The sequence below is a fragment of the Nerophis ophidion genome, linkage group LG01, assembly GCF_033978795.1.
Source record: "Nerophis ophidion isolate RoL-2023_Sa linkage group LG01, RoL_Noph_v1.0, whole genome shotgun sequence".
NCBI lineage: Eukaryota > Metazoa > Chordata > Actinopteri > Syngnathiformes > Syngnathidae > Nerophis > Nerophis ophidion.
The window spans coordinates 90,416,569-90,431,908 of NC_084611.1; the positions used below are offsets into that span (position 1 = coordinate 90,416,569).

Genomic DNA, 15,340 nt, shown 5'->3' on the forward strand with positions numbered 1-15,340 from the left:
AGGTCGTGAGTTCAAACCCCGACCAAAGACTATAAAAATGGGACCTGTTACCTCCCTGCTTGGCACTCAGCATCAAGGGTTGGAATTGGGGGTTAAATCACAAAAAATTAATCCCGGGCGCCGCCACCCCTGCTGCTCACTGCTCCCCTCACCTCCCAGGGGGTGATCAAGGGTGATGGGTAGTGAAGTGAAGTGAATTACATTTATATAGCTCTTTTTCTCTAGTGACTCAAAGCGCTTTACATAGTGAAACCCAATATCTAAGTTACATTTAAACCAGTGTGGGTGGCACTGGGAGCAGGTGGGTAAAGTGTCTTGCCCAAAGACACAACGGCAGGGACTAGGATGGCGGAAGCGGGAATCGAACCTGCAACCCTCAAGTTGCTGGCACGGCCGCTCTACCAACCGAGCTAAACCGGGTAAAAATGTAGAGAATAATTTCGCCACACCCAGTGTATATGTGTGTGTTATCCATCCATCCATTTCCTACCGCTTATTCCCTTAGGGGTCGCGGGGGGCGCTAGTGCCTATCTCAGCTACAATCGGGCGGAAGAATGGGTATGCCCTGGACAAGTCGCCACCTCATCGCAGGGCCAACACAGAAGGACAGACAACATTCACACTCACATTCACACACTAGGGACCATTTAGTGTTGCCTATCAACCTATCGGCTTCACGGTGGCAGAGGGGTTAGTGCGTCTGCCTCACAATACGAAGCTCCTGCAGTCCTGGGTTCAAATCCAGGCTCGGGATCTTTCTGTGTGGAGTTTGCATGTGACTGCGTGGGTTCCCTCCGGGTACTCCGGCTTCCTCCCACTTCCAAAGACAAGCACCTGGGGATAGGTTGATTGGCAACACTAAATGGTCCCTAGTGTGTGAATGTGAGTGGGAATGTTGTCTGTCTATCTGTGTTGGGCCTGCGATGAGGTGGTGACTTGTCCAAGGTGTACCCCGCCTTCCGCCCGATTGTAGCTGAGATAGGCGCCAGCGACCCCACAAGGGAATAAGCGGTAGAAAATAGAAATGGATGGAATCAACCTATCCCCAGGGGCACGGTGGAAAAGGGGTTAGTGCGTCTGCCTCACAATACGAAGGTCCTGAGAAGTCAGGGTTCAATCCCGGGCTGGGGATCTTTCTGTGTGGAGTTTGCATGTCCTCCCCGTGACTATGTGGGTTCCCTCCGGCTTCCTCCCACTTCCAAATACATGTTTGTGTCAATTATTGGTATTTCAAATTCAACATTTTTCATAACCAGCCCTCCAAACTTGTCAAAATCTCCCCAAACGTGTCCAGTTCGTTTGTGCTGCAAAAAGTTTTGGTCTACCTAATATTAATAACATGAAAAAAATAAAATGTTAATATACATTAAAATTTTTGCAGATTGTAGACCTAAAATTTCTGCAGCACAAATGTTTGGTACTAGTTTGGGGGAATTCTAATAAGGTGTGTGCATGTGGGGAGGAGTGGCTACGAATCAGAGGTGGTTCTAGGCATGCTTATATGTGTGTGGGTCCCCTCTCTTCTCAAAGTCTAAGTCCACAGCAGTTCCCTCCTCCTTTCCTGACTGGTTTGGTCACTTTTTGGACCAGGGGCGGTTCTAGGCATGCTTATATGAGGGGGCAGTCAGAAATGTGAAGGGGGCATCATGTGTACACATCATGCTCCAGCACTTTTTTTTTTGTGCTTATAGTAACGATGCTTTCTTCATTGAAATGGGTCTTTAGCTATGTGTCCAACCCCAGCCTGGAGTAGTGGATCGCACTTTGTCAGGCCTCTACCTTCAGACCTGTCCAACTTGGGTGTCCCACCTGAAGACTAAGCTCCTGCTGGTCTAGCTCTTACGGTCACTGAGGCACGCAAACCCCCTGACCACAATAAGGTGGCAATCCCTCAGGGGGGGAAACTGAAAAATAAAAATAAATGAATAAAATAAAATAAAACATCCTTCATCCAGATTTTATCAACCAACAACATAACATTTATCCTAACTGGATGGCCTAACTCTCAAATTTTGACCCAAAGTAGGACTTCACACACTACAGTCAATATTTACAAAACTGAAAGGTAGTCTGATGAATAATGATAAAAAAGAATCTCAAACTAGTTCATAAAACAGAACGTGGGCACTCCTTTGGGCACAAATTTCATTCACTCCAATGTATGTGTGTTGCCCACTTGCTTGTAAATTGATGAAAACGGCAATGTTTTTGTTTTTAGGTGTCTTGGTCATATCAAATGAAACTTATAATTTGTTTATTACAAAATGTAGATTGAAACATTAAAGGTTGACAATGTAGACTTACAAGAAAAACTACAGAAAAAGAATTCCAGCAGTCGATTGCCAGACCGTTGCTAAGTAAAACGGGCCGCTACTAGGGACTCCGCTCTGAACAGAGGACAGCAGAGGAAGACTGCTTATGTTTCATTTTTACCCTCATTAACAGCATCATAAAAGACTTGTAGCTTGTTACAGGGACAGTGGAGGCTCTCTGCCTTCCAAACCACTGCTGCTCAGAGCCTCCGCTGTCACTGCTCTCATCAAGTTGTAAAAAAAAAAAAAAGGAACTCCGTAGCACCGAAAGTCCGCGACGATAAACGTGCTTATGACAGATAATACTACACACAGACACCCATCCTAACAAGTATATGAAAAATGTAGACAACTTTTCCTTTTCTTTTACTTTCATAATGCAACAGTGATTGGATGTTTACTGAGGGCTGAGGGGTGTGTGCCTGCTGCGCAGCCTGTGGAATGGTGAATACACGCACAGCGGAGGGAGGAATGAGAGGGAGGCCGACACTACTATATCGTGTGTGTCCCTTTTTCGGCGGATTTTTCCGCTAGTGCAGATCATTTTGTCAACTTGTAATGTAGTAATTTTGTGAGTTTATTCAAATTTACTTTCTCAAATTTTGATTTGAGGGGGGCAAGTCCTGATCGTTTGGTCCGCACATTTTACTGGCGATGCTAACGCAGCTATTCGGCCATGCTATGCCTATGAATAGCGTCAATAGCTATTCGCTCAATAGCTTCAGTTTCTTCTTCAATATTTTCATACTCCAACCATCTGTTTCAATACATGCGTAATCTGTTGAATCGCTTAAGTCGCTGAAATCCGAGTTTGAATCCGAGCTAATGTCGCTATATCTTGCTGTGGTATTCCCATTGTTTGTTTACATTGGCAGCACTGTGTGACGTCACAGGGAAATGGCCAGTGTCTTCGCAGAGAGCCGAAAATAAGGCACTTTAAAGCTTTATTTAGGGATATTCTGAGACCGGTAAAATTTTGAAAAAAACTTCAAAAAATACAACAAGCCACTGGGAACTGATTTTTATTGTTTTTAACCCTTTTGAAATTGTGATAATGTTCCCCTTTAAGTAAAACGCAACTATGTTTATATTGACAAATGTGTTTATGCATTTATTTTTTAGAAGAGTGAAATATTAAAAGTTTTGATCAAGTGAAACGTGTCAAACAGACAACAATGTTAGGCATGAAAACACTAACCTATTTACGATTAATTGTCTAGAATGGACTTATGCTGTCTTTAAGTTGAAGTATAGTGAACACACATTTTATTTTAAGAAAAAGTATTTTTTTGCCTTAAGTTGATCTTAGTTATTTTGTCCCCTTCAATGTTAAGGATAAAGTGTTCTGCAGATTCATTACAATTTTGTAGACACATGATACCAGCAGAGAGTATATGAAGGGGGCGGAACAAAAAATAATAGAGAAGCACTGACCTAGAGATTGAAAGTGTTGAGAGTAAAAATAAATGTACAGGGAGGTATGACTTATTTTTAACACTTTTAGGGTTGGGGGCCTTTTGGATCCCCGAGATCTTTAGTGCGACTTTTTAATTAACTGTCATTGTTTCAAAAATAATAATGAATCAAAAGCATTGTTATGAATTATGGACATAGTTGAGGCTCCAATTGCCTAACATTAAATATTACATTTTGAAAAATGTTTTGGTGAAAATATTACATATTTTGTGTTTTTTCCATAAAAAAAACTAAGTTTTCTATGACAAAAAGGGCATAAAATAAACAAAAAAATACATTAAAAAATATTAAAAACTCAGTTTTTGGATTTATCTGAAGTTGAAGAGATTTATGCAATAAAAAAATGATGTATGGCTTAATTTTAACACTTATGAATGGAGGACTTTTTGATCCTCAGTACCTTTAGTTTGTGTTTTTTAGCTGTCATTGTTTCAAAAAGAATAATGAATCAAAAGAAATGTTATGAATTATTGAGATATTCTGAGCTACAATTACTTCACATCAAATATTAAGGGTTTTCTTAGGGGGGATAAAGAGCGTAAAACATAAAACAACATTATGCAATAGATGGTGTCAAGAGTTGTTTTCACTGAGGGCCACAAGCCAGTTATGTTTGGCCCAAGAGGGCCGCTTCTAACAGTGAACACAATTATTATAAAAAATGTTATGCGTTTTATTAGTAGATTTTTTTTTCAACTAAAACGTAAAAAAATACATGCTAAGGCAACTAAGTTGCAATAATTTCACTTCAAAATGTAGAGTATATTACTGTAAATGGAAAAGGAGCACTGCTGTTTTAATGGTAAAAAATAATTTTTAATAAAATAATTTTACTGTAAAATTATTTTTTTACTGTAAATAAAAAAATTTAAATTTTACAGTAAAATTTTCGCACCTGAGCTGACAGTTTTTTGTTTTTTTTACTGCAAATCAACAACTGTACAATTTTGGTGTATTACTTTAAATGCCAAAACGGCACCACAGATTATTACAGTAGAAAAAAGGACAGTTTTTTCCATTTAGAGAAAAATGCTGTAAAAAGCACAGCAAATTTTACAATTACTATCAAATTAAATAAAATAAAATTACTGTTAAATTTACCATACTATTGTTAATTTTACATTGCACAATTTGATGGATGACTTGCTTTGGTATCATTATTATTAGTATTTATTTCTATTTAAAAAATGGTTTGAATGTTTGATAATACATTTTTGCATATTTAGACAATATTTAAGTCAACATAATTTGCGATTCCTGTATTTTTCGGAGTATAAGTCGCTCCGGAGTATAAGTCGCACCTGCCGAAAATGCATAATAAAGGACAAAAAACATATATAGTCGCACTGTAGTATAAGTCGCATTTTTGGGGGAAATTTATTTGATAAAACCCAACACCAAGAATAGACTATTGAAAGGCAATTTAAAATAAATAAAGAATAGTGACCAACACGCGGAATAAGTGTAAGTTATATGAGGCATAAATAACCAACTGAGAAGGTGCCTGCTATGTTAACATAACATATTATGGTAAGAGGCATTCAAATAACTATGACATACCTTTACCAAACAATGTCACTCCTAATCCATAAACCCCATGAAATCTTATACATCTAATCTCTTACATGAATGAGCTAAATAATATTTGATATTTTACGGTAATGTGTTAATAATCTATCACAAAAGTCGCTCCTGAGTGTAAGTCGCACCCCCGTCCAAACTATGAAAAAAAACGCGACTTGTAGTCCAAAAAATACGGTATAAGGCAAAGGGTGTCAAACTCCGGCCCGCCGCGTAATTTAATTTGGCCCTTGAGACAATATCAAATTAACATTAGAGCTGGCCCGCCGCTGTAACACCGCATTCACCGCTAATACTTTTACTTGCCAACCCTCCCGATTTTCCCGGAAGACTCGAGGGTGGCCGTATAAACAACTTTAACACTGTTACAAATATGCGCCACACTGTGAACCCACACCAAACAAGAATGACAAACACATTTCGGGAGAACATCTGCACCTTAACACAACAGAACAAACACCCATAACCCCTTGCAGCACTAACTCTTTCGGGACGCTACAATATACATCCCGGACAACAATATTGGGGGTGGGCCTTAAAGACATTGCCTTTGGCGTTCTCTACCACCTGTCGCCACGTCCGCTTTTCCTCCATACAGTGTGCCGGCGCAGTCACATAATATATGCGGCTTATACACACACACACAAGTGAATGCAACGCATACTTGGTCAGCAGCCGCCGTACAGGTCACACTGAGGGTGGCCGTATAAACAACTTTAACACTGTTACAAATATGCGCCACACTGTGAACCCACACCAAACAAGCATGACAAACACATTTCGGGAGAACATCCGCACCTTAACACAACAGAACAAATACCCATAACCCCTTGCAGCACTAACTCTTTCGGGACGCTACAATATACACCCCCCGCTATCACCAAACCCTATCTATCTCAACCCCCCCACCAAAAAGAGGCATTCCATTTTTATTTAAATTTTATTTGATATGCCATTGATATTTTTTAATTATTATTATTATTTGAAACTCGATTTTGCATGTCACTATAAAGTTAAATACTGTAAGCTTTGCTTGTTCAAGATTCAATGCAAAACTTGTTTGGGTCCCTATTAAAAAGGTTAATTTGTTCAACCTCGGCCCGCGGCTTTGTTCGGTTTTCAATTTTGGCCCACTCTGTATTTGAGTTTGACACCCCTGGTATAAGGAGTACATATATTTTTTTCTCCCAGAATAGAAAGAATACGTTTAGTAAAAAAAGTTACAATACTTCAGTGATACATATTTCCAGGCTTTCAAGGGCCAAAAAAAAATAAGTGGTGTGCCACATCTGGCCCGCGGGCCTTGAGTTTGACACCTGTGCAATTTATAAATATTTAAGAGTAGAAAGCAATAAAAATATTAATATACTACATATTTATAACCGAAAATATGCACCTGGGGATAGGTTCATTGGCAACACTACAAATTGGCCCTTGTGTGTGAATGTGACTGTGAATGTTGTCTATCTGTGTTGGCCCTGCGATGAAGTGGCGACTTGTCCAGGGTGTACACCGCCTTCCGCCCGATTGTAGCTGAGATAGGCACCTGCGCCCCCAAAAGGGACAAGCGGTAGAAAATGGATGGATGGTTGGATATTTATAACCCTTTAATGACTGAGACCCTTTTGGGTCCCAGGGACCAATGACATTCACCAAAATTGAGAGGAACCATAATGGTTTCGAAAATTAGAAATATGAAAACGGCCCCCCGCATGCTTTCATTTTCGGTGAGCGGCCCTCAGTGGAAAACATTTGGACACCCCTGTTGTACACACACACACACACCTTGATCCACTGGTCTGGGCTCACGCCTGGCAGGGTGACGGTGATCTCGGGCTTGTCCAGTAGAACCTGGAGTTTGGAGCACTTGAGGTCCTTGCTGGTACAAACGCTGATGGGTACCATCCAGCAGGGGCAATCCTCACCTGTCGCCACCCAAGCCCCACGTCAGCCACACAAGGACTTGGAAGGGTCATTTAAGGGTACGGAGTCAATCACTTGCCATTATGTGGTCCGCTGGCACAGAACTTCTTCTGGGATATCTTCAGCACGCGGTCGTTGTCATCCTTTTAACGGGCAGGAAGTCAGTGTGAGGGAAGGTGCAACCGCTTTCAGGTGGACCTCACCTGAGTTTGTTCCACCACAATAATGGGGAAGCCCATCTGCTTGGTCCAGGAGCTCATCACCCTGGCGATGGGTTTCCCGCTGGCCTGTTCCAGACAGTCCCACAGGTCCTCTGCACAGCACGGAGCAGGTCAAACTACACATTTGTTTAAGCGCCGTCTTCCAGGCCATGTCTTACCTGTCGAGGCATTTCTGTGCTGGAACTTCAACAGATACGAGTTCATCCCTTTCCTGAAGTCCTGCACGCGCAAAAAGGAGTAGATGAGGAAACGGCAAGGATGTGAAATAAATAAATAAATAAATGGGTTGTACTTGTATAGCGCTTTTCTACCTTCAAGGTACTCAAAGCGCTTTGACACTACTTCCACATTTACCCATTCACACACACATTCACACACTGATGGAGGGAGCTGCCATGCAAGGCGCCAACCAGGACCCATCAGGAGCAAGGGTGAAGTGTCTTGCTCAGGACACAACGGACGTGACGAGGTTGGTTCTAGGTGGGATTTGAACCAGGGACCCTCGGGTTGCGCACGGCCACTCTCCCACTGCGCCACGCCGTCCCTAAGAGCTTCCCATAACGCGTCGCCCACCTCGTCTCCTACGTAGTGGTGCAGCATTCGGATCACGGACGCTCCTTTGCTGTACGAGATGGCGTCAAAGATTTCATCCACCTCAGAGGGATGGCCGACGTTCACCTGGGGAAGACACGCAGCGTCACAGTCAGAACAAGCCGCCATGCACACTCATAGGTGCACCTTGACTTTGGACTACACAAGTGCACTCACAGTTGGGGATGTGCAGTACAGGCCAAAAGTTTGGACACACCACCTCCTGATTCAATGCATTTTCTTTATTTTGCATTGTAGATTGTCACTGAAGGCATCAAAACTATGAACGAACACATGTAATATATTGTCCATCCATCCATTTTCTACCGCTTATTCCCCTTTAGGGGTCGCTGGCGCCTATCTCAGCTACATTCAGGCGGAAGGTAATATATTGTAGTTTCTTCAAAACAGCCACCCTTTGCTCTGATGAATGCTTTGCACACTCTTGGCATTCCCTCAATGAGCTTCAAGGCGTAGTCACCTGAAATGGTTTTCACTTCAATCAATCAATCAATGTTTACTTATATAGCCCCAAATCACTAGGGTCTCAAAGGGCTGCACAAACCACTACGACATCCTCGGTAGGCCCACATAAGGGCAAGGAAAACTCACACCCAGTGGGACGTCGGTGACAATGACTATGAGAACCTTGGAGAGGAGGAAAGCAATGGATGTCGAGCGGGTCTAACATGATACCGTGAAAGTTCAATCCATAATGGATCCAACACAGATGCAAGAGTCCAGTCCAAAGCGGATCCAACACTTCACAAGTGTGCTTTACAGCTCATTGAGAGAACGCCACCCTTTGCTCTGATTATTGCTTTGCACTCTTTTACTGAGCTTCAAGCTAGGCCTGGGTGATATATCGATATACTCGATATATGGCGGGGTTGTCGATGTGCGATATAGAAAATGACTATATCGCGATATTGGAGTATACGTTCTCACGCAGTTGCTTTTATCTTTGTTGTCTCTCCTTCTCACAGACGGCAAGCGCACCTTCCTACCTACAACACGTCACAAACGTATACGCTCTCGCGGAGCAGAGAGGTAGCGGCATGGGTAACGTTAGCTGTGGTGGTAATACGAGAGAAAGCAGGTGCGAATCTGGCAACAAAAGAAGGAAGAATTAATTCCCAGGAAAAACAGCACGGTGTCCATCGTTTGGCGGTGGTTTGGCTTCAAGAAGGAATATGTCGAACAGACAAGTGTGGGGCAAAAGCGTTGCGACAAAAAAGTAGCATTGCTGCTAATATGTAGCATCATTTGAAAAGTCACCTGCGAGAGAAGGAAGAGTGCTTATTTCGCATGTCAACATCTCCATTCTGTGCCACACCAACAAAATGCAGAAGCAACCATTTCCAAATCAACACCGTATGAAAAAAATTGTCAACAACATAAGGAGATAACGACCGCAGTAAACTACCAAATAGCGATTTGATTTCCATTTGACAGTTATTGAAATATCTTGTGTGACATCATGCACAAAAGGGGCGGTATAGCTCGGTTGGTAAAGCGGCCGTGCCAATAACTTGAGGGTTGCAGGTTTGATCCCCGCTTCCACCATCCTAGTCACTGCCGTTGTGTCCTTGGGCAAGACACTTTACCCACCTGCTCCCAGTGCCGCCCACACTGGTTTGAATGTTAAAAATAGATATTGGGTTTCACTATGTAAAGCCTTTGAGTCACTAGAGAAAAAGCGCTATATAAATATAATTCACTTCACTTTGTTTTAAACAATTGTAGTGGCGTTCTGTACAAAAAGTGCACTTTAATGTAGTGTTGTTTTGATATGGCATCTTAGTGACATCATGCACAAAAGTGCACTATTAGCTTGTTTTAAAATGTCTCTGACAATCTTGCGCTTTGTTTTGAAATGACATGAATGTTTTTTTGCCACCGCTTAACAACTGTTTAATAAATACAGCATTTGGTAAATTGGCCCAATTGTGGTTTCCCTCTCTGCATGAAAGTTTAAAATGAGCATATATTAATGCAGTATGAAGAAGAATGTTTTAATGTAGACACATAGAATCCTCATACTGCTGTGATTATATGCATCAAGTGTTCATTCAAGGCTATGGCAAAATATGGAGATATATATGGTGCGTCGTGACATGGCCTTATTATATATCGAGATATTAAAAAAAAGGCCTTATCACCCAGCTCTACTTCAAGCACTCCTGTGAAGTGAAAACTATTTCAGGCGACTACCTCTCGGAGCTCATTGAGAGAATGCCAAGAGTGTGCAAAGCAGTAATCAGAGCAAAGGGTGTCTATTTTGAAGAAAGTGGTAGATGGTAAATGGTTGTACTTGTATAGCGCCTTTCTACCCCTTTTTAAAAAGGAACCCAAAGCGCTTTGACAGTATTTCCACATTCACCCATTCACACACTGATGGCGGGAACTGCCATGCAAAGCGCTAACCAGGACCCATCAGGAGCAAAGGTGAAGTGCCTTGCTCGAGGACACAACGGACGTGACGAGGATGGTGGAAGGTGGGGATTGAACCAGTAACCCTTAGATTGCTGGGACGGCCACTCTACCAACTTCGCCACGCCGTCCCCTAGAAACTGTAAGAAACTAGAATATAAAACATGTTTCCAGTTAATTCACCTTTTTTTTTGTTAAGTACATAACTCCACATGTGTTCATTCACAGTTTTGATGCCTTTAGTGACAATCTACAACTTCTTATTTTTAACACTTTAATGACTAAGACCCTTTATTAACATTCACTGAAATTGAGGGGAGCCTTCATGGCTTTTAAAATAAAAATATCCAAGCGGCACTGGTACGGTGTTAGCTTCCACTGTTATGCCGATGACACCCAACTCTACATGCCTCTAAAGCTGACCAACACGCCGGATTGTAGTCAGCTGGAGGCGTGTCTTAATGAAATTAAACAATGGATGTCCGCTAACTTTTTGCAACTCAACGCCAAAAAAACGGAAATGCTGATTATCGGTCCTGCTAGACACCGACCTCTATTTAATAATACAACTCTAACATTTGACAACCAAACAATTAAACAAGGCGACTCGGTAAAGAATCTGGGTATTATCTTCGACCCTACTCTCTCCTTTGAGGCACACATTAAAAGCATTACTAAAACCGCCTTCTTTCATCTCCGTAATATCGCTAAAATTCGCTCCATTCTGTCCACTAGACGCTGAGATCATTATCCATGCGTTTGTTACGTCTCGTCTCGATTACTGTAACGTATTATTTTCGGGTCTCCCCATGTCTAGCATTAAAAGATTACAGTTGGTACAAAATGCGGCTGCTAGACTTTTGACAAGAACAAGAAAGTTTGATCACATTACGCCTGTACTGTATATACCTTTATATACATACATATATACCTATACTGTACATACCTTTATATACATATATACCTATACTGTATATACCTTTATATACATATATACATACATATATACCTATACTGTATATACCTTTATATACATATATACATACATATATACCTATACTGTATATACCTTTATATACATATATACATACATATATACCTGTACTGGCTTCCTGTGCACTTAAGATGTGACTTTAAGGTTTTACTACTTACGTATAAAATACTACACGGTCTAGCTCCATCCTATCTTGCCGATTATATTGTACCATATGTTCCGGCAAGAAATCGGCGTTCAAAGGACTCCGGCTTATTAGTGATTCCCAAAGCCCAAAAAAAGTCTGCGGGCTATAGAGCGTTTTCATTTCGGGCTCCAGTACTCTGGAATGCCCTCCCGACTGTGTTGGATCCATTATGGATTGAACTTTCACAGTATCATGTTAGACCCGCTCGACATCCATTGCTTTCGTCCTCTCCAAGGTTCTCATAGTCATCATTGTCACCGACGTCCCACTGGGTGTGAGTTTTCCTTGCCCTTATGTGGGCCTACCGAGGATGTCGTAGTGGTTTGTGCAGCCCTTTGAGACACTATTGATTTAGGGATATATAAGTAAACATTGATTGATTGATTTATTGATATGCTTTCATTTCTCAGTGGAAACTGACCCTGGTCTAAAACAAAGTGAACCACCCACCTACGATGGACTGAATGACCTAAGAAGTCAGGACTCAAGTACAGCGTACACAGTGCATGTATTCAGGTCTAAGTGTTCCACTTGAGACACACAGCTTTACGCAACCTCCACCGGTCCCCACATACCTCGATGGGATGGCTGCTGTCCAGCGCGTCCAGGTCTAGAGCACGCGTGTAGTCTGCAGACACAAACTGAGTCCATATGTCATATTCTGGGAAGCAGTGGTCCACGCACAAATACTCGATCCAGGATGCGAAGCCCTCGTTAAGCCACAAGTGTGTCCACCATTCCTGCAGACACACGTTACACGCATACATTTCATGGCATTTGGACTATTATGAGGGAGTTCTGGACAGTTACCATGGTGACTAAGTTTCCGAACCACTGGTGGGCGAGTTCGTGACCCACCACCAGCGCCACCCACTGCCTGGAGGACGCGCAGGAGTTCTTTGGGTCGATCAGCAGCGCTGTCTCCCTGCAACACACACAGTCGGGAAAGAATGTAAATAAAGGGCACAAATGAAACGTTTCATACAGATTTGGCAAAATCTTATGTTCGTGTTGCGTTAGGGCAGGGGTAGGGAACCTATGGCTCGCGAGCCAGATGTGGCTCTTTTGATGACTGCATCTGGCTCTCGGATAAATCTGAGCTGACATTGCTTAATATGATAAGTAATGAATGATTCCACTTGTAATCACAGTGTTAAAAATAATGTTCAAAATACAAAACATTCTCATGCATTTTTAATCCATCCATCCGTTTGCTACCGCAACTGTTCAAGAATTTGCGTTAATGGTAAGAAGTTGTTTATTTATTCTTGGTTAGTGTGGGTCTTGCCCTCCTGGGGTTTGTCAGACCACCAAGGACCAACATGAGAGCCTGTTTCAGGGTTACAATATTGTTTTATTTTTCAATAAGTCTCTCAGTTGCTTTCCAGCAATTGTATTTTTCTCTTTCGTTTTCGCTCGCGCTCTGGCTCCAGCCCCAACCCCGTCTCTCCTCCTGGCTACTGCTTATAACAGAGCGACAGGTGATTAGATAACAAGGCCCAGGTGGGCCGTCTACGCACCTGTCGCTGATTTTGAGGCCGGTCCTGGCACACCCCAGTTCGCTGCAAGCCCGCAGGCCACGCCCCCTCCACAGTTAGCTCGAGAATAACAATATTATTACAAATAATAAGAGACCTATTATACTCAAGAAATGTTGGTCTTACTTAAAAATGCACACGTCTAGTTGTATTCAGTGTAGAAAAAAAATATTATATGGCTCTTACGGAAATACATTTTAAAATATTTGGCTTTTTGGCTCTCTCAGCCAAAAAGGTTCCCGACCCCTGGACTAGAGGAAAAAAACAGCTTTGTAGGGACGGAACTCTCACTATTTCAGGGAGGAGTCCTCCCAGATTCTTTAGTTCTGAGTAGGGCTGGGCGGTATATCGCGGGTTTGTCTTTGCGCGATATAGAAAATGACTATATCGTGATATTGGAGTATACGTTCTCACGCAGTTGCTTTTAGCTGCTGGCATTACACTGCAGGCTTTTTTCACTTTTTCATGTCTCCTTCTCACAGAGACTTACATACGTCACGTCATACGCCCTCGCTGAGCAGAGAGGTAGCAGCATGGGAAACATTAGCTGTGATGCTAATGTTACTGATAGGATGCAGTGCGTCTCCCATAACAATGTAACCTCGGACTACGTTAAGGTAACGTGTGGAGTTCCCCAGGGTTCGGTCCTTGGCCCTGCACTCTTCAGCATCTACATGCTGCCGCTAGGGGACATCATACGTAAATACGGTGTTAGCTTTCACTGCTATGCTGATGACACCCAACTCTACATGCCCCTAAAGCTGACCAACACGCCGGATTGTAGTCAGCTGGAGGCATGTCTTCATGAAATTAAACAATGGATGTCCGCTAACTTTTTGCAACTCAACGCCAAAAAAACGGAAATGCTGATTATCGGTCCTGCTAGATACCGACCTTTATTTAATAATACAACTCTAACATTTGACAACCAAATAATTAAACAAGGCGACACGGTAAAGAATCTGGGTATTATCTTCGACCCAACTCTATCCTTTGAGTCACACATTAAAAGCGTTACTAAAACGGCCTTCTTTCATCTCCGTAATATCGCTAAAATTCGCTCCATTCTGTCCACTAAAGACGCTGAGATCATTATCCATGCGTTTGTTACGTCTCGTCTCGATTACTGTAACGTATTATTTTCGGGTCTCCCCATGTCTAGCACTAAAAGATTACAGTTGGTACAAAATGCGGCTGCTAGACTTTTGACAAGAACAAGAAAGTTTGATCACATTACGCCTGTACTGTATATACCTTTATATACATATATACATACATATATATCTATACTGTATATACCTTTATATACATATATACATACATATATACCTATACTGGCTCACCTGCACTGGCTTCCTGTGCACTTAAGATGTGACTTTAAGGTTTTACTACTTACGTATAAAATACTACACGGTCTAGCTCCATCCTATCTTGCCGATTGTATTGTACCATATGTCCCGGCAAGAAATCTGCCTTCAAAAGACTCCGGCTTATTAGTGATTCCCGAAGCCCCTAAAAAAGTCTGCGGGCTATAGAGCGTTTTCCGTTCGGGCTCCAGTACTCTGGAATGCCCTCCCGGTAACAGTTCGAGATGCCACCTCAATAGAAGCATTTAAGTCTCACCTTAAAACTCATTTGTATACTGTAGCCTTTAAATAGATTCCCTTTTTAGACCAGTTGATCTGCCGTTTCTTTTCTTTTTCTCCTATGTCCCACTCTCCCTTGTGTTTTCCTGCTGGCTCCGCTGTGAACGGGACTCTCGCTGCTGTGTTGGATCCGCTTTGGACTGGACTATCGCGATTGTGTTGGATCCATTATGGATTGAACTTTCACAGTATCATGTTAGACCCGCTCAACATCCATTGCTTTCGTCCTCTCCAAGGTTCTCATAGTCATCATTGTCACTGACGTCCCACTGGGTGTGAGTTTTCCTTGCCCTTAGGTGGGCCTACCGAGGATGTTGTAGTGGTTTGTGTTGTGGTTTGTGCAGCCCTTTGAGACAATAGTGATTCAGGGCTATATAAGTAAACATTGATTGATTGATTGATGCTAGCGGAGTGGTAATACGAGAGAAAGAAGGTGCA

General features: G+C 42.3%; 1 protein-coding gene across 1 annotated transcript in view; it reads right to left on the reverse strand.

Annotated features, from left to right (window-relative positions):
• Positions 1 to 7,040: 7,040 nt before the first annotated feature.
• Positions 7,041 to 15,340, reverse strand: part of LOC133561935 (puromycin-sensitive aminopeptidase-like protein) — a 31,430-nt gene continuing 23,130 nt past the window's right edge. Inside the window, exons 9-15 of the mRNA XM_061915651.1 lie at positions 12,529 to 12,643; positions 12,294 to 12,458; positions 8,087 to 8,191; positions 7,672 to 7,732; positions 7,496 to 7,605; positions 7,372 to 7,435; positions 7,041 to 7,294 (exon numbers count right to left, since the gene is read on the reverse strand). Coding sequence (XP_061771635.1) covers positions 7,056 to 7,294; positions 7,372 to 7,435; positions 7,496 to 7,605; positions 7,672 to 7,732; positions 8,087 to 8,191; positions 12,294 to 12,458; positions 12,529 to 12,643 — 859 coding nt within the window. The 3' untranslated portion in view covers positions 7,041 to 7,055. The remainder of the gene's footprint in view (positions 7,295 to 7,371; positions 7,436 to 7,495; positions 7,606 to 7,671; positions 7,733 to 8,086; positions 8,192 to 12,293; positions 12,459 to 12,528; positions 12,644 to 15,340) is intronic.